Here is a 19,944-nt window from a genome sequence, read left to right as displayed (position 1 = left end):
AGATGGCAAGAAAAATAGGAGAGAGTACCAGCGCTCATCCGTCCAGCACTGTGTACGGCCCGAAGCAGAGGGGCAGTGCTGGCTCCGTGGCTTCGGCCATTCGCATCTTTCGAGAATGACTTAGATATTCTTTGTCATCTTTTCTGGTGAACTATTTGTCCTTCTTTGTCATCTACAGGCACTCTTTTATACCCAATGATTATCAGTCTTTGACCCTTTTATATGTTGCAAGTGGTTATACACAGCTTCTTGCCAGGCTGTTGCTTGTTTTTAAACTACCTTTATGGTGTCTTCTGATATCCTGGAGTTTTAAATATTTATGTAGTCCAATCTGTCAGCCTGACACAGAGTGAAGCCTGGGCAGGAAGTCCTAGGGTACTGTTAATGCTCTGTTTCCAGATCTCACCCTGATCATGTGGGTGTGTTCACTTTGTGAAAATTCATGGAGCTGTACATTTAGGATTTGTTCATTTTTCTATGTATGTTATACTTCCATAAAAAAATATTTCTTCAATCTGTCAGGTTTCTTTATCTTTCTGACTTCTGAGTTTTATGCTTTGTTTAGAAAGGCCTTCTATACCATAAATCTGTGAATGCTGCTCCTTTGTGTTTTTCTAAGACTTTAAAAGTTGGGGCTCTTTATGTTTAACCTTAAAGGCCTTTGTAATTTGCTTTAATGTATGATATAATATACGGCTCTAACTTAATTAGCATCCTCATGGGCTTAACAAAACCTAGGAATCCCATAAAGATTCCTATGTTACTAGATAACATTGCTTATGGTAAAAATGATATTTGTTGGCCAATTGCTCCTGGACAGGGAAGAACCATAGATGAATTATACATGCTGGTGAGGACACCAGGCTCGGGGCTTGGGTGAAGTCTGGAATCTGTACTTCTAGGGGTTTTATAAGAGATACTGGCTCTAACAGGCACAAGGCTTTAAGCTAGGGGAGAAGCTAGTTACCAGATGGATGGCTACGCAAGCAGTCACCTGCAAGAACCCCTGGACTCGCTCCTCTGGACAGGGACAGCCCCCGCTGTGCCATGGGCGAGCCAGGTTTCCTCCTCTCAGACTAGACAATTCAAGAGGAACCGCATCTGAATATCTGGCTGAATAAAGGAAGAGCCCCACCGTGCACAGCACTGGTCAATTGTACCAACACCATTTGTTGAATATCCACATTTTCCCTGGCTGAATAAATCGTCAGCACTATAATAAACTAAATCAATCCATTTACATAAGTCTGTTCTGAGCCCTCTCTTCTAATTTATTGATTTTTGTATACCATTGTTTTTTTTTAATTTTTTTTTTTATGTATTTATGATAGTCAGAAAGAGAGAGAGAGAGGCAGAGACATAGGCAGAGGGAGAAGCAGGCTCCATGCACCGGGAGCCTGACGTGGGACTTGATCCCGGGTCTCCAGGATCACGCCCTGGGCCAAAGGCAGGTGCTAAACCGCTGCGCCACCCAGGGATCCCCCATTCTGGTTTTTTAAAAAGATTTTATTTATTTGACAGAGAGAGTACAAGCAGAGGGAGCAAAGGAGGCTCGATGTGGGGCTCGATCCCAGGACCCAGAGACCATGACCTGAGCCGAAGGCAGCCGATTCACCGACTGCCCCCCAGGCGCTCTCCTATTATACCATTCTTATGGCTTTACTATCTGGTAGATCAAGTTTGTTTTCACTAATCTTTTTCAAAATCTTGGCTATTTTTGCCATTCTTTCATCATTCCACAGGGTTTCTGGAGCTGCTCCTCACACCAGACAGGGCTGGGAAGACAGTGCTATCACAAACTGGGGTGCTTAAAATAACCATGGTTATGCTCTCACAGTTCTGGAGGCCAAAAGTCCAAACTCAGGTGTTGGCAGGGCCATGCTCCCTTGGAAGGCTCCAGAGAAGGATCCTTCCTTGGCTTTTCCAGCATCTGGGGGTCCCTGGGGGTCCTTGGCTGGTGGCCACATCACTCTAATCTCTGCACGATCATCCTCTACCTGTTTCTGTGTCTTCTCTTTTTATAAGGACACTAATCCTACTAGATCAAGGGCCCACCCTACTCTGATATGACTTCACCTTAGTTTACAACTTAATTATGGCTGCAAAGGCCTGATTTCCATATAAGGTCACATTCAGTTATCATGGTATCATGGATTAGGACTTGGACACCGCTTTTGGGGGGACACAACGCAACCTGTAACATCCTCCCATAAAGCCTGCACTCTGACGGTGAGCAACGTTACATAGTACACAGGCAAGCCAATAAAGAAGGTGCTTTTGGTAATAAGTGCTATGAAGACAGGAAAGCTGGTGGTGGAACAGAGGCAATGGGGGTGTGGGGAGTGTGGATGCCATTGGCTAGTTCAACTAAGGTGGCCAGGAAAGTGTCACCCAAATCATCAAGATAGCCCCGAATGAGGAGGACATGGCCAGGCAGAGGTCTGTGGGGCGGGGGATGGGGGGCAGGATGGCAGGCAGGAGACACAACAAGTACAAAGACGCTGGGGTAGGGGGTGCATGGGTGGCTCAGGTTAAGTATCTGCCGTGGACTTTGGTCATGATCCTGGGGTCCTAGGATCGCACCCTGCATTGGGCTCCCTGTTCCTAGGGGAGTCAGCTTCCACCTCTCCCTCTGCCACTCCCCCTGCTTATGCTCTCTCTCTGTCTCTCTCTCTGACAAATAAATAAAATCTTAAAAAAAAAAAGATGTGGAGACAGAAGCCAGTCAGGGCTGGTCAGATGCAGTAAGCTCAGGAAGTGGTGAGAGAGGAAAAGGAGCCAGGGCAGAGGCCATAAGCGGTGCAGGCTTGAGCAGGTCCCTGCATGGGATCTGGGGAAGCCCTGGGAGTGGTGGCCGTGACACCTGTTAGGTGGCGGCTGCCAGTCCAAGTGAAAGAGGGCATGGTTGGTCTAGCACCATACTTGTGCAGTGGAGGGGGACTGGTGGCATCCAGACATACGTGGAGGCAGAGAGATCTGGACTTGCTGGAGGACTGGGTGGACTGGCGGAAGACAGTGGGACCAGGATGACTCACACGTTTTGTGTCTCAAGCCTCTGCCACACCCACATGGGGCTGCCATTTAGTTTAAGTGTGGGGGAGTCCAGATATACCTGAGTCAGCCCATTATGTTTTATGTTGAACTCTTACTGGAATTTAATCGGATTTTACTCATAGGTACTTGCATTTACAGATTAATTGGAGAAGAACATCTTTACAATGTCAGTGTTCCTATCAAAGAATACAGGATACCTTTCCAATTATTTGGTGCTTTAGTAATGTTTTATAGCTTTCTTCTTTTAGGCCTGACATATTTTATTATGTTTATTCTCAGAAACTGTTGTCACTGGGAGTGGAATCTTTTTTTTTTCTTATGTGATCCTCTAGTTTCTAGTTTCTTGACTCATGATAGTGTATGGGAAAGCCATCAGTTTTTATCTGCTGAGCTTGAAAAGCAGCCAGCTTATTAATTCACTAAACCTCCACATACCTACCATTCAATTCCAAGAGTTACCAACATATTCCCAGTCTCATCTCACCTATTCCCTCCCCATCTATCTGCCTCGCACAGTACTACTAAACAAATCTCAGATATGGTATCATTTCACTGACACATATTTCAGGATCTGTTTCCTGGATCTTCTAAGTGCACAATCTTATCATCCATCCAAAACACTTAAGGGTGCACAGGAGGGGAGCTCACAGGCCGTAAAACTGAGGCCCGTCCTACAGAGCCCAGGAGAAAGCTGGTGAGCAAGCTGGTGAGCAAACTAAAATCACAAAGTTCAACCCCTAAAACTCACAGAATCTAAAACTCACAGGATTCTTACAGGATCACTTCCCTCGTCTTCCATCTGGGTCTACCTTCTCCCTTAAGACAAAATTCTAATAAGCTCTCGGCGACCCAAACATCCTAACAGCAAAACGGAACCAGAAACCTAAGGTCTCAGAGGGTGCTGAAGTCACCCACACCTGACACCCCCCCAGGTCTGGAGCCATTTGTCCGCAGGCAGCAGCATTTCATTATAATTTTTCCCTTTGTGTATGTGATGCGCCACTTTGTTGCAGGGCTAGGCTGCAAATACCAGTTCCACAGATGGATTACAAATGTATCACTGCCATACAAGTTAGAAAAAGGCCTTTACTGGTCTGTTTTCTCCAAGGCAGCCTAGAACCCAGGCAGCCTAGAACCCACAAGGTGCCTTTCTGTGAATTAGAAGAAAAAGTGCTCCCTCTAGACTGATCAGCTTGGAAAGCAGGGGAGGTGGTGGAGGAAACGGCGCAGTACCAGTACCAGCTCTTTTTCCAGGTGGTCCTCAGCTCCTCCTCTCCTGATCCACAGGCCCCCTCCTCTCTGGGTACATGCTCCTCCCCTCCAGGCCCCAGGGCTCCTCCCCTCCTGAGCCACAGGCCCCTCCTCTCTGGGTGCATGGCTCCTCCCCTCTCCATTCTTGGAGGTCTGGGTAAAAAATAAGCAGATACCACTATGATTGATGGACCTTATCACAAAGGCTTGGCTCAGGCCTGGGCTGGTGGCAAGTTACTTCTAGCCCAAGTTTTCCAATATTCCTTTCTTTATCTGCACCCTTTATGTAAAAACAAGCCCATTACTGAAGCAGGCCATGGCAAGAGTGTCACAGTTCTGTTGGGCCACAGCACATGGACTGCCACCACATTGGACTGCATTCTATCACTCCTTCTGCCAGCAGGATCCATGTCGTCTCCACCTGACCTCTGTTTTGCTTAATTGAGAAGCAAGAGCTGCAGAAAACTGTCTCCTTTGCTTAGAGTTTTCCCCAACATACAGAATTTATCAGCCATGTATAAGATTCGAAGTGAAGCTAAGTTCACACAAGAGTCAGAAAGCAACTGAAACAAGACCACACATTGCCAGACACACAAACTCCTCCCTCCAGAGTAGATCGTTAAAAGCAAAGTTATGTTTATGGTGAAAGGATCTTCGGAATGTTAATCGATGCTAATAAGAACCAACTAAAGGAGCTAATACTTTAGCACATTTTGTATTTTAATAAATACCTTACTTTGTGTCCCTGATTTAAGCTAAATTGTTAATGCGTTTTTAAAATTTTTCTGCTGGTTATAGGGGCAGATTCAAGGAGAGATAATCTCATGCCTTTTAATTAATTCATAAGTCTCTAATAAAAAAAATGTATAGCATTAGATTCTTAGCTCAGACTTAGTTCTGAACCATCCTACATTTTACCTTGCTAGATCATTTCTCCCAAGATTCAAATTTCTGGGTAGTTTATTATTTTAGCTAGGTATGTAAAGTAAGGGTGTTGCTTATTTGCTTATGCTTAGCGCTTAAATTTTTTTTTTTTTTTTTTTTTTAGAGGCACATAGAATTCCAGAGAAGGGGATCCCTGGTGGCTCAGCAGTTTAGCACCTGCCTTTGGCCCAGGGCATGATCCTGGAGTCCCGGGATCGAGTCCCACATCGGGCTCCCTGAATGGAGCCTGCTTCTCCCTCTGCCTGTCTCTCTTTCTTTCTCTCTCTCTCTGTCTCTGTCTCTCATTAATGAATAAATAAAATCTTTTCTTAAAAAAAAGGTAACACATGTAAAGTACTCAATGCCGATATGTGTATACAGCAAATGCCCAATAACCAGACCTATCACCACCCATTATTATTAAAAAAAAAAAAAAAAAAAGAATTCCAGAGAAGGAATTGTCATTTGTTTGTTTTCAGATGCAGACCCTGAGGCCTGGAGGGGTTAACTCAATCCCATCAGATAAGGGCTAGGATAAGGAGCCAGGGCTAGAATTCAGGTCTTCTCTATCACCAGGCTATAGAGGAAACAGGTGAAGGATTTAGTGGAGGTCTCACTGGAACATTCTAGGGTGAGACCTGAAGAAAGGGAAGCAATTTGCTTTTTCTGAGTAGAGATTACCACCATCAATCAATAATAAATCAATACAAGTTGAATACAAAAAGGCAGCTGGCCAGGAGAGATAAGAAACTACATCAGGGACGCTCAGGTGGCTCAGTGGTTGAGCATGTGCCTTCCACCCAGGGAATGATCCCGGGTCTGGGGACTGGGTTCCCCATTAGACTCCCTGCGAGGAGCATGCTTTTCCCTCTGTGTCTCCGCCTCTCTCTCTCTCTGTCTCTCATGAATAAATCTTAAAAGAAAGGAAGAAACTGTACATCATGCCTCACTAAAATCTGGCCATTTCCCTAGATTTTGATGGGTGACTAGACCATCCAGTTTTAGGGTGGGTCTGGGTCTGAGCATTGCTGTGACCACCCTGCCCTCTCCCCACCCCACCCCCCAAATCCCACATCAATTTCAAAACTAGGAGTGCTTTTGGTGGCCCAGGATCTGCGTTGTGAGACCTCACACTGCTCTAAAGGACAAAGGAAAGTCCCTTTTCATTTCTTATCACCTGCTTTGCCCCAAGTATCGCTGCAGACTGCGCCAAGGAGCAAAAGTGGCAGGGGATGAGGCTTGTTCCTGGGTAGGGGGTGAATACAGCACAGCAGCTGTGGTCAGGCTGGACAGGGGCCCCAGGAAGTCAGGGAGGCTGGGCTCCATTAGGCCTGGCCTTGGAGAAGGCAGGGCGGGGAGAGTGGGCGGTGGCGGGCAGAAATGCAGAAGATTCAGGAACAGAATTAAGTAGGAGCTCCCATGGTATTACAGGAGGCTCCCCGGGAGAGTCCCTGATCCTCAAAAACTGCCATAAAATTAAACTCAGACTTTTTGTATTCGTACTTTGGAACTGCTCCCAAGAACTGGGTCATCAGAAGGAGCTGCCTGTCCTCCTTAGCTGATGTGCTCAAAGTGAATCCTCCCGCCCGGAGTCATTTTCCCAGCCAGGAAGCTTCACAAGCATATGGCAAGGCTCCAGCATGATGTGCCGTGAGTGCAGACTGCCACTCCCGCAGGACCTGGCCAGATGTGTCCAGCTTTCCTGGACAGGCCCTTTGTTAAGCATCCGGGCCACGAAAGATGCACAGTGCCCACCTTGGGTGCAAAACACAGTTCTGTCCGCCCAGCTGGCAGTCTCTGCCGCACCCCCCCCCCCCGCCCCTGGGCTGCCCTCCAGACGGAGCAAACCTACTAGAATAGGGGGATACATTCACTCACGTGGGCATTCTTCCCACTCACAACTAACTAAGGAGATCTTTGGGAAGATGCCAGTCCAACATGTTATCTATTTTACATACCTCACATTCAGAAGCATGTTCTTGGGGAGCCTGGTGGCTCATTGCTGCCTCTATGCTAAGAAACTTTCCTCAGAGTCTTGAGTCCTAATCAGGCTCTGTTCTAGGTGCTGGGGACATCCCCATGGAAGGCTATTACCCATCGTAAGCCGCAGCTCTACTGGAACGCAGGACCCAAGGCCACACATTTCTCTCGAAGATGTCCCTTTGCGATAGCACACTCACTGCTCAGAAAGTGGGCAAGTGCTCCCCCGAGCCTGAATGCTCCTGTTGACGCAGCATCAGATGAAAATCTAGTCCCCACAAGGATGTTCTACTGATTCTTACACTCACCAGCACCCCAATCTTCACTGACAACACGTGTTTTGAAGCTCAAAATAAGCACAGAGATAATAGGACACCATGAGTCTTTTCCATACACACGTTGAACTTTTTTCTTCTTAAAATATTTTTTTATTTATTTGAAAGAGAGAGAGAGAGAGCATGAGCAGGGCGGAGGGGCAGAAGGAGAGGCAGAAGCAGACTCTGCGCTGAGCAGGGAGCCCAATGCGGGGTTCGATCCCAGGACCCCGAGACCATGACCTGAGCCAAAGGGCAGACACTTAACCAACTGAGCCACCCAGGAGCCCCTGAATTTTCTTTTTTTCTAGGGATGAGATTTTACTAAACATACTGTTCTCTAGAGCCTCTGGGCCTTGTTCAAATCATGGTTCCACCACTAACTAGAGGTATAACCTCACATAAGGTCTTATGCTTATCTGTGCCTTGCTTTCTCCAAGTGTAAAATGGAGTCACAATTAGTGCCTGCCTTCGTGTGAGGATTAAATAAATCCATACATGGAAAGCACTGAGAACAGCGCCTGGTTCATGGCAAGTGCTCTGTAAATGTTAGCCATTTTTTCCTATAAATGTTAGCTATAATTACCAAGTTGGACCAAGGTTTAGTCAGCTAAAACTTCAAAGCAGTTTGCAATGAACATCCTTACAGCAAAATGAGATCATGATATATGAATATATCCTGAAATAAATTTCTATTCATTTAATACTGGATTAAGGACACGCATATTTCTTTAAAAAAAAAGATTTATTTATTTAAGAGAGAGAGCATGCATGTGTGCACAAGCATGGGAGGGAGGGGCAGAGGGAGAGAATCTTAAGCAGATTCCCTGCTGAGCACAGAGCCCTACTCAGGGCTCAATCTCAGGACCCATGAGATCATGACCTGAGCTGAAACCCAGAGTCTGACACTTAATCAACTGAGCCACCCAGGCGCTCCCAAGGACATGCATATTCTTAAGGTTTTCAGTAAACTGTCCTCAAGAATGACTTACATGTACATAGAAGTATGCAAAGCCTCCTTCCAGCATTCCTTGGACACAATTAGAAAGTGTTCATAACTGGGCTGTTCTGCATTGGCCTGAAGGTGGACCCTGGCCTGCTCACTGAGAGCCCCTCCTCTACCACTGTCCAGATGAATCTACCAGTGTGTGGATGACACTTACCAGTGCCTGGATGAGTCTACCAGTGTGTGCACAACATCCACCAGTGTGTGGAAACCAGAAGCATTGTCCATTGCAAATGCAGCCTGGAAATGCTAGCACAGCTCTTGGTCAAGTGCAGACACCTTCACAAAATGGATCTGATTTTCTCCTTGGGGTGGGCTGGCCAGCACACCACCAGCCCTGCCTGAAAATGCTTAGGGACCGCCCCCCCCCGCATCTAATTTCAAAGTCTGAGCCTGGGGCAGTTTCCTAGGGCATTAAGGACACTTCAAGTGGGGGAAAAACCAACAACAACAACAAATATTCTGCATCTCAGATGGATTGGCTGACCCAGTCTAGCAACAGATGCTGAGCAGCCACAAATCACAAAGTGGGACCTGGTCCCCAAGGAACACCCCAGAGGTGAGACCCATACTTACATAGATGCCCTGAACAGCTGTCAGAGTTCTGTTTAACAAAATACATTCTACCTTCTTAGCTTAATGAGTTCACCCCTGTTGCTAACTGGAAGATCAGGTCCAGAATGTGGCCAGCAAGGGCACCTGCCCTTAGCCTGGACCCCTTCTCTTTCCACTGACACCATGACACCACCCGCCTCCCCACCCCCTACCTCTGGGCTTCATACCACTCTGCCAGAGGCCTCATGTACATACCTGAGGACACCCCAGCCAATGTGTCATGTGTCCAGATCCACCCGTACTGTGCAACCCTGCCACACCCCCTTCCCTGGGACCTTGAGTGGATACCGGCACTGCAGTCTGTCACAGACCCTGGGAAGAGACATGAGCAGGATGGAAGCAGTCTGGGCATCACTTGGGTGGAAGATTCCAGGGTCCTCTGTACCCGGGGCAGGGTCCAGAGGGGGAGTGCAAATGGTGGGTGAACATGGCCCCTTGGCCTGACTCATTTCAGCGAGGGGCACAGGGCAAGCTGCACTTTTGCCATGGTCTAGGGGAAGTGCCACCAAAGGGCTCAGACTGTCTCCTTGTGAACCCATCACTGCCATCCCAAGACGGAGACATCCTGCTCTTCCAGCTGATGGTTTACTCTTCCCTGTGATCACTTTGTTTTTAAAAATGTATCCTGGCCTGAGGGGACACCTGCATGGCACAGTTGGTTAAGTGGCGACTCTTGGTTTCCACTCAGGTCATGATCTCAGGATTGTGGGATTAGGCTCCGTGCTCAGGGGGGGAGCCTGTTTCTCTCCCTCTGCCCCTGCCCTCCTCAAAAATAAGTAAGTAAATCTTTAAAAAAAAAAAAATGTATCTTGGCCAGAATCTCAAAATCAATTCACACCACCATCTCTGTTTGTTGGTCCCATCTCAATCCGTCAAGTAAACTTTGAACTTCTACACATACACACAAATGCAAGTCCGGGGGGATTAGGGAGGAAGCCAGGCCAAGTAGATTAAAATCTTGCTTGCACTGAACCAACTAAATTTTAGGAGATTCATTCTTTGCAAAAAAATACAGGGACAAGTGACACAGAATTGAAATATATTGACAGAAATAAATGCTGAGTGACAGGTACAGAGGATTCATTTTTCCTTTTACTTTTGTACCTTTGAAAATGTTCACAAAGGTTAAGGAAAAAGTTTTCGAGCCACATGGCCCCAAAAGGGAGCCTGGCAAGATACGAAATCACATTCCCACTGGCAAGTTACACAAATGACAGGTAGAAGTACACGCTAACCCAGTTTGTGTTTTTGTAAATATGCTGAGCACACCTAGAAGTAGGAAGAAGGACCCGGGCAGGAGCTGTGGAGGCCAACATGTGGGGGCTGCCCAAGTATCCCAAGTCAGGCGCCCTGAACCCTCACCTGGCCCTACCTCTCCTGTAGTCTTCACCCAGGAGAGCTGATAACATGGCACATGGCCACTCACTGATTCTCTCGGGTGCTCTTAAGCAGGTCAAACTTTAAGGCGCTGACCAAATAGTCCTAGGCCACAAGGCCAGGGAGAGTGAGCAAGGCAATAGTTCAGCAGAAGCCTTGCCTGGCTCCGTGGCCATTTCACCAATTCAAATGAAGCAGGATATCGTGGCCTCTATCTAAACACAGCAGCTGGGAAACCCAGGGCTGGTGTTTACACAGAAACTTTCCCCCCAGAAGCTCAATGTAATTGAAGGACACTCACTAATTAACTTAATTAAGTCTCCCAGGCCTTCCCACCCCCACCCCCACCGCTCCTGCTCCCTGTTCACCAGCAAGCATGGGGTGGGGGGTGGGGGCAGGCAGAGTTGCTCTCGCTCAAAAACACTTGTCCAAACACGGGGGCACTCACGGGCCACCCTCCCTGGGGGCTGTTTGGAGAACACTGAACTTTGGAGTATCCCAGCTCGTCCCGAAATTGGAATCCCCGGACAATCAGCACGCTTGCCTCCACTGGGTGTCCACACTACGTCTACACAAGACAACAGGGAAAGACAAGTACTTTTTGCCCAGATGTGCAGAGAAGAGCACACCTGCACCCTAGCTGTGGACTGCGGACCACGTGCTACGGTGTTTCACCTGTACCCGAGAAGCGTCCTACTGTGAATCAGGTCACCGCAAGAACGTAATCCAAACTTTTGTGATTGGTGCCAACCGTTTGAGTTTTCTGCTTCCAAATTCCTGCTCCCGCTGATGGACACTGAAGATAGACTCTCAACCTAATTCTTTGAGAGGCAGGAGCTCAGAAGTATTCCCTCCGCAAGCTGCCCGCTAGCAGGCCCGACGTGGAAGACTGCGGCAGGGTCACCGTGGAAGGAACAGAAGGACGGCGCCCAGCCACAGGCCAACAGAGGGTCCTCAGCTTTTCCTAAACTCACAGCCCCATTCGAGCTCCTGACTATCTCTGACCACTGCCCGAAAACACTGAAGCAATTGTGAGTTCCTATCTCCCCGTGGCGAGAGGCCTTTTCAAATATGGGTCCTAATGGGGTAAAGTGGGCCTCGACCAGCGGTGCTTCCACCGGGCTGCGGGACCCCCTGGCTCTCCCTGCCGCTCCCCAGAGAAGCAGCAGCGTGCATCTACCGCTCAGCAGGACAGAACTGAGTTATCCTCACTGGCTGGGGAGAAACCACCACCCACACAGTAATAAACCGTCCACTTAAGTCTCCCTGGCCTTTCCCTCCTCCCCAGGGTGACCCATCACAGGAAACCACAGCTCCAGTGAGAGGAAGCTGCCCCCAACCTTGAACTTCATGGAAAGAGTGAACAGTCAGGATTCCAACGCCAGCTCCCCCAGATGCACTGTCCCAGGCAAAAGTTGACCTTGAAACCTTCTGGGGAAAATATGAAAGTATGCTTTTCCTCGTCAAGGAAGGGAAAGCCAAAATGCTAGCCCTCTGAAACACAGATGGGAATTTCAGTTCAGAACTATTCTATCAAATTGTGGCATGTTTTGGATACTTGAGAAGTCTGAAAGGACAACCTTCTAGTCACAGGAAGCTTTTATAATCCTCCTTGGACCAGTAATATCAACAAGTGCTACAGCTGCCTTTTAAAAATAGTTTCACTTAACTTAAGAAAAACTGACTTTAAAAATTAAGTATTCAGGGGATCCCTGGATGGCTCAGTGGTTTAGTGCCTGCCTTCGGCCCAGGGCTTGATCCTGGAATCCCGGGATCAAGTCCCGCGTCCGGCTCTCTGCAGGGAGCCCGCTTCTCTCTCTGCCTATGTCTCTGCCTCTCTCTCTGTGTCTCTCATGAATAAATAAATAAAATCTTAAAAAAAAAAACTAAGTATTCAGCCCAAGTTCTATTGAAAAAAATGAATGCTCCATTAAGTGACAAATGTGGGCCGCACATGAGCTGAAATGTGCCAATTCCTTTCATTACCACCTCTGTGTTAGCATCCAGTGTACTGTAATCACCAAAGTAATATACACGCATCACAGCCCAAACTTAGTTTCCAAATGGAAAGTTGGCATTATATTATTTTCATTAATCATTTCAAAGTCTTCACTTCTGAAAAAAATAAAGACTTCTTCTCCAAGTGGTTTCCAAGGAACTCTTACATGTGCCTGAACCTTCCTTAACATTCCTCTACTCCAAGTGATGGACGTTTCAATCTTTTTGATGAAGTAGTATTTTTGTACCACGGAATGAATCTCTCGGCTCTGATAAATGTGGTATGAAGTAGACATCTAAAATGGAATGGAAACCTCTGTGGTTTTCTTTCAAGACCTTAGCAAATGACCAAACTTGGATTTTTTGGGACAGAGCACAAACTGGAATAATCTGATAATAATTTAATCAACGACTGAATGCACACTATGGTACTGACAATATTGGAGACATTGTTTCTGTAACCAAGCAACGGAAAACAAGCCTGATAACTCTGTGGGAATGAAATGATTAGGGAAATTGAAATAGAAGAGATGATTCTTCCAAGATGTATATCCCAGCTGAAGAATCCATGCATAAAGATGCAGAGGGGTGGGGAGACCAGAAACATTTATAAAGTGTTGTGGGAATGAGTACATTGGTCATCCAGAACCTACGGACAGTGACCTTCCTTGAATTATTTGTTTAGGACTAGCAAAGTAGGTGGTACAGCTGGACACCAGCTGGAAGCCTATCCTCCAGGATTCAAATTTAAAGTTATTTTTTTTAATTTTTATTTATTTATGATAGTCACAGAGAGAGAGAGAGAGAGAGAGGCAGAGACATAGGCAGAGGGAGAAGCAGGCTCCATGCACCGGGAGCCTGACGTGGGACTTGATCCTGGGTCTCCAGGATCATGCCCTGGGCCAAAGGCAGGCGCCAAACCGCTGCGCCACCCAGGGATCCCCAAATTTAAAGTTCTAATAATCCTATTTGATTTTGCTCACTTCGGCTTTTCCCCATGAAATTAGCCACAAAACAAGGGATGGGGTGGTTGGAGATACCAGAAAGCCATGCATTTTATGACATTATAAAAACAGCCACATGGTCAGTTAAGCGCCTGGTTCTTGGTTTCAGCTCAGGTCATGATCTTAGGATGTGAGATCAAGCACTGCTACCCGGGCTCACCCTCATCGGGGAGTGTCCTTGAGATTCTCTCTCTCTCCCCCTCTCTCTGCCCCTCCTCTCTCTGTCTCTCTCAAATAAATACATCTTTAAAAACAGCCACAGAGGATTCAGGTAACGATGTGTCACCTTGGGGCAAGCCAGTTTCATAGCCTCTTCAAGGCCTCAGTTTACTCATCTATAATATGAGGACAAGAGGAACTCCTGCAGAACCGTGAAAGTTAAATGAGATCATCGCTCAAGTCCCTGGCTCGAGGCCAGTCTCAAGACTTCCTGTAGCTCAGACGTGAAACAGACTGGCTTGGCATCTAACTTCAGATACAGGCAGCGCAGAGGTAGAGTCACCAGGTAGGACATCTGCAAAGTGCACGACTGATGCTTCTCAGCAAGCACATGCTTGCATGAGGTCTCTCGGGGTCTCTGTTCCCGGGCTGGTGCACCCCATCCCCTCCGGGAGAGAAGCTGCCCAACACAAAGCAACGGGCAATCACCGGCTTCATCAACAGGTGCCACCGAAAGCGAGCGCCAGGCTCGGGGCGGGCGGCTCCTAAGGCGATCCCCTGGGATCCTGGTGGCCCCGTAAGGCGTCCCGGCGGCCGTGAACGCACACAGCAGGCGGCGCGGGCGGGACAGGCGCTCCCGCGGCCCGGCCTCCGCTCCCGAACCCGCCGCCCCGCGCGCCGCTCTCCGCGGGGAAGGGAGGCGCCCCCGCCCCGCCCCGCCCCGCCCCGCGCCGGGTCGCACTCACCGAGCGTGGCCACCGTGCCGGCCTCGAAGAGCAGGCATTCCCCGCGGCCGCGCGCCTCCAGCAGGACGCTGCCGGGCCCCGGGCCGTCCAGCCGCCCGAGCAGCCGCAGCCCTTTGCTCAGCGCCATGGGCGCCGGGGCGCGCAGCCCGCCTCCGTCCCGCCTCCGCCCCGCGCTCCCGCAGGCGCCGGCCGGGACTTTCACTTTGCGCCGGGCTCCCGGCGCCGGGAGGCCCCGCCCCGCCCCGCCCCGAGGCCCCGCCCCCGCCCCGAGGCCCCGCCCCTCCCCCCGCCGGGCCGCCCGGGCAGGTGAGGGTGCGCCGCCGCCTCCGCGCCCCGCGCTCCCCCCAGCTGCCGGGCGGGCCTGGCGTCGGCCCCCGCGCCCCCGGGGCTCCCCTCCCCTCCCCTCCCCTCCCCTCCCCTCCCCTCCGCTCGGCCCCGGGCGCCCAGGGCAAGTGCCCCCGGCGGAGGGCGGCAGCCGCGGAGGAGGATCCCGCGCGTTCCGGGGCGCAGGGGGCGGCGGGCGCCCCGCGGAGCCTGACCCCCTGCGGGGCGCCGCGGCCTTGCTCGGGCAGCCCGGGCGCGGCGCTGCGGGGCGGCCGCCTGCGCTCCCGGCCCGGCCCCGCTCCAGCTCCCGCGCTGCGCCGCCCCGGGCCGGCTGCCGGGCTGCGAGCCTCAGCTGCCCTGCGGGGGACGCGGGGTGACCTCGCAGAAGGGGCTCCGCGGGCGCCCGGCGGCGAGTGCAGTGTTCCATAAATGTTGCCTTTTACTAGCTTCCTATACGGGAGGCTACTGGGCTCCACACTCGGGAGAACTGGGGGCGGGGGGGGGTCAAAGGCGTGTTGTCTCGGAGAGAACTGAGACCACGACCCCTAGGCGTGCCCCTTATGTGACCTTGACTCCTCACCTGGCAGATGGTGGCTGTACCTGTCCCACCCGCTCACGCTTACCGGATGGGTGCTGAGTCAGAGGTCAGGGCTGAAAGCGAAGGAAGTAACCGGCAGGGAAGCCGAGGTGTGGGTCGGTGCAGAGCCAGGGGTCTCCTCCCTCTCCCTGCAGCTGCCTTTCGGCCTCCACCTGACAGTCCCTCCCCCAGTCTGTGGGGTATGTCCTTGGCTTCAGGGCAGACCCTGCAATCAGCCCTATGGGCCCCAGCACACATCCCTGCATCGCGCATAGGAGTATGCTGCCCATACAGGATGACCTCGCAGCTAGGTCAAGCCGGGCAGGGCCCCTCTTGGCACTAGGTTCTAGCCAGATGCCAGGTCTCATCTGCAGGGGTGGGGAGAAGGGAGAGGGCTTGCCCAGGTTAGCTCCTTGGGTGGGTTTGGAGGCTTCCTTTCCTTCTCCTCCAACAGGTATGTATGGACAGCCCCAGAGAGCTCCATCAGGGCGTTTCCATCAGGCTCCCAAACCAACCCGGCTCCTCTCACCCCATGTTGAGAAGACTGTGGGTCAGGCTGTTTGTCTCTGGGGCACATTCCAGAAGGAGCAGAGCCTCCCATGCCAAGCGGGACTCTGTGGTGCCCTTGCAGACATTCAAGAATGACCAGATATTCAATCCTCTGTGGACAACCTCCCAGGTGATGATTTGGGGAATAAAGTAATGTAAATAACTGGCAGAGATTCAAATCATTCCTCAGCCTTCTGTCCTACTGCTCGCAAATTCAGTTATGAAGTGGTGGATATCCCAGGTATGACGCTCACAAGCTGTCCAGTTTCTTTCTCTGTGAAATGGAGATATTACCCTCATGAGGACAGTGCACCCATGACATGACACGACGGAGCCTTTGACCCACTTTTCCTTTCCTTTGCAACTTGAAGCTCACTTCTTCCAGGAAGCCACCTGGAATGATGAGGTCCCAGGAAATAGCGTTTATTATGTGTACTCAGATTCACAGATGTACATTTCAGCTCTCACTTGCTCATATGTTGCTTGAAAAGGGTTTTTATATTTCTTTCTCTCTCTTTTTTTTTAAAGATTTTATTTATTTATTCATGAGAGACACATACACACAGAGAGGCAGAGACATAGGCAGAGGGAGAAGCAGGCTCCCTTCAGGGAGGCCAAGTGGGACTTGATCCCATGACTCCGAGATCATGCCCTGGGCCAAAGGGCTTAACCACTGGGCCACCCAGGTGCCCAGGTTTTTATATTTCTTTTCTCTTAGCTCTGTTTCACAAATTAGGGATAAGATCTCAGGAAGCATCTAGTCTTTTTAAATGTTAACTGTCTCCCCCTTTGTGCCTTCTCTAGCATCCCATAATTTGAAGCTCCACATAGTGGTATGCTGCTCATATTGTAGAAATGTACCTGCAGTGAAGACCAGCAGTTGAGCTTTACAGCTTATAGAATCTAAGATGCAATCAACTGGAAGATGAACCACTATTTTATGTACCACTGAGAAAGAAAAAAATGCTGCCTGCTAAACTGTGTTGGCTATGCCCTGATTTCAGCAACGGTATGGTGTGTATTTCAGACTCAGTGAACTAAAGTAGCTGCTCCCCTATCTCTGACAAGTGGCTGAAGGAGCCAAGAGCCGCTGGGTTTTCAGGTCACTGCTCTCTGGTTTAGAGAGAACGTTCAACATGGGTGGTGGATGAAGTGCAGCCTTCCATGCACACTGCCTTGATGAGCCACGGGTCACCTGGGCACTGCTACATCTTGCAGACGGAAGACATAACAGAGCTTGAGACATTCAGGAGAAAAGCTCTGCTCTGCTACCTAACCTGGGAAGACAAGAGGACCCATCTGAGTGGGGAGAGTCTAGGCATACTCTGCTCCTGAGATCTAGCGCACCTGGAAGGCCCATGATTGGAAGGGGAGGAGGTGAGCAAGGGATGAAAAGCCACCTCCGACAGCCTCCGGAGTGGAGTAGTCCACCGTAGGAAATTCATCCAGGCTGTGCTGCCGGGAGGCAGGCAGGACCTGGGGAGCCTGGAGCCCAGCCGGCTATCAAAGCAGAGGTGGGGGAGAGCTTTGAAAGACATGAAAGGCTGAGTCTCGTGCCTGATTGCATGAGAAGTGAAAAGGAGTCAGAAAAGAGCCCAGTGGTTAGAGGAGGGGACAGAGGGGCACCACTGAGAGATAGGAGAACTAGGGGAGCAGGCTGGGGGGTGTAGTTGGGGTTGAGCTGAGTTTATGACCAGGAGGGTTGCCCGATGGAAAATTCCAGAAATGAACAGTGGAGGCTGTGAGGAGGCTGTGTCTGTAGCCGAGTGGAGACAGGGTGTCTGAGCCTGGCAGGGGCAGGAGAAAAGACCAGAAAGAAGTAGCCTGAGAGATTAGAGAAGCCCTGGGAAGCAGGGAGTAATCAGTGGTTTGAAAAAAAAAAAAAAAAAAAAACCCAGAAGGGTCTGTATGAATGGGAATTCAGGAGCATTTGGGTGGCTCATTTGGTTTAGCATCTGAGTTTTTTTAAAAAAATTTATTTATTTATTTGGGAGAGAGTGCAAGTGTGCAAGAACAGGGTGCGGGGAGGTATCAGAGGGAGAGAAGCAGATGCCCTGCTGAGTAGGGAGCCCAACATAGGGTGATCCCAGAACCCCGAGGTCATGACCTGAGCCCAAGGCAGACACTTAATGGACTGAGCCTCCCAGGCGCCCTGAGCATCTAACTCTTGATCTCGAGGTCATTAGTTCAAGCCCCACTAGACAAGCCCCATTAGTTCAAGCCCCACTAGACCCATTAGACAAGCCCCACTAGGAGCCTACTTAAAATTTAAAAAAAAAAATTCAAGAATGAGGACTCAGTAGAAAACTGGGTTTGGTGACCTTTGAGTGGTTAGTTTTGTTAGGGGGTGGGGCAAAAAGTCGGCTTGGAAATAATTAAGGAAGAAATGCAGGCAGTGAGGATAGTCTGCTAGTTCTAGAAGCCCAGCTGCGGGAAACACAGATGTGATGCAGGCAGAGGGGACAGTAGAGGCTTTCTAAGATAAGCACATGTCAGGGGGGTGGGCAGCAAAGACGGGGGGCGGGCAGGTAAAGACCCTGGTAGAAAGGGTGTGTCCCCTCTAGAGAGGAGAAGGAAGGCCCCCAGCACAGGTGGCAGGGTGGGCACTTTGGAGGGGGAGATAGGATGGCGTGAGGGTGGGTCAAGAAGGAGGGTAGGAGGCCTGGCCCAGGCTGAACCCCCCAATAAGCAGAAAAAAGGAGTGGGAACGGGAACTGAGGAAAGTGGGAAAGGCCTAGAACACTTGCTGTGGCGTAGTTCTTTGCCCAAGGAGGAGAAGGCGTCTCTGTCAGCAATGTCTTAGAAATATGGCCAGGGTCTGACCACTGTCGGCCTCCCCATCAATTCAGGCCTGGTTCTCCGTGACACGGCCTCTGAGCTGGGAATCTGCGAGCCGGAGGCGTCCTGGGGGCTCTGAGGCCTGGGCCAAGGAAGGGAGAATGAAGCTGAGCTGCCCCACAGGCCCCACTGGGCCCTCGGGACCTCCAGAGAGGGTAGGCCGTGTCCCAGGCTCTGTCCCCGAGGCGGTGCCACCTTGGGCCAGGCACGCCACCCCAGCCCGGGGAGCTGCCCCCTCTGCCGCCTCACCCCTGCCCCTCCTGGCCCACGAGCGTGAGCCTGGCCCCCAGCAGCGGCCACGCTCCCACAAGCGCCTGTTGGCCCAGGACCCGGGACGCTGTGATCCCTCCCGGGCCACCTGCTCGGGGTCTGTTTTGTTCAGCCAACACACATAACCTGGCTCTCCCCGCTCCTCCTCATAGGCGCCAGGCGCCCCCGCTCAGGTCTTCGCCCTTGGAATGCCGCACCCCTGCGTATCCCCGTGGCTGGTTCTCTCCCTCTTTCAGATCTGCTAACTAATTGTCCTCTTACTGGGGCCTTCTGGAGCCTCCTACCTAAATTTCCTCCACCCAGCTAACCCCCTGCTGTGGGCTGAATTGTGTCACCCCAAATTCACATTCAGCATGTCCCTGTGTTAGAGATAGGGCCTTTAAAGAGGTGACGAGGCTAACATGAGGCCACGTGGGTGGGTGGGCCCAAGTCCAATCTGCCCGTGTCCCCATAAGAAGAGGCCATCGGGACACAGACACACACACAGGGCAGAGCATGTGAAGCCACGGGGAGACGATGGCGTCTGCAGACCCATGGAAAAAGGCCTTCGGAGACCCAAACTTGCCAACCCCGTGATCTCTGACTTCCAGCCTCAGGAACTGTGAGAAATAAGCTTCTGCTGTTTAAGCTTGAAGTCTGTGGGACTTTGGTCGGGTGGCTGAGTGGACGAATGCGCTCTCTGTCTTATATCTTCTTCCCTGCACGCAATTTCTCCTTAGCACACATCAGTCTCGAACATAAGAAATCGTTTATTTCTTTCCTGATTTATCCTGCCTGTCACCCTCCTCCCCCGATGTTATAAGCCCTGAGCAGGGATGCTTCTGTTTCGCCTGATTTGTTCCTGGCACATCCCCAGGCCTAGAACCGTGCCTGATTCATAGTGAGATCCAGAGGAGCCAGTCCGGTGAATAAATGAATCCTCGTAGGGAGGGCGGAGGATTCACAACTTCTGTGGTTG

At 50.5% G+C, this 19,944-nt stretch overlaps 1 protein-coding gene and 1 long non-coding RNA gene across 4 annotated transcripts in view; one reads left to right on the top strand and one right to left on the bottom strand.

Moving 5' to 3' along the window:
* Window positions 1–14,586, bottom strand: part of SYNJ2 (synaptojanin 2) — a 98,499-nt gene extending 83,913 nt beyond the window's left edge. For all 3 annotated transcript variants that reach the window (XM_077898377.1, XM_077898378.1, XM_077898379.1), the window contains exon 1: window positions 14,429–14,586. In XM_077898377.1, coding sequence (XP_077754503.1) covers window positions 14,429–14,555 — 127 coding nt within the window. In that variant the 5' untranslated portion in view covers window positions 14,556–14,586. The remainder of the gene's footprint in view (window positions 1–14,428) is intronic.
* On the top strand, window positions 13,772–16,857 carry LOC144314351 (uncharacterized). The gene is made up of 3 exons (XR_013380187.1): window positions 13,772–14,028; window positions 15,784–16,008; window positions 16,683–16,857. It is a non-coding gene; the product is annotated as an uncharacterized LOC144314351 (long non-coding RNA).
* Window positions 16,858–19,944: the final 3,087 nt, after the last annotated feature.

The sequence above is a fragment of the Canis aureus genome, chromosome 1 (assembly GCF_053574225.1).
Source record: "Canis aureus isolate CA01 chromosome 1, VMU_Caureus_v.1.0, whole genome shotgun sequence".
Lineage (NCBI taxonomy): Eukaryota > Metazoa > Chordata > Mammalia > Carnivora > Canidae > Canis > Canis aureus.
This window is presented reverse-complemented; position numbering and strand designations above follow the sequence as displayed.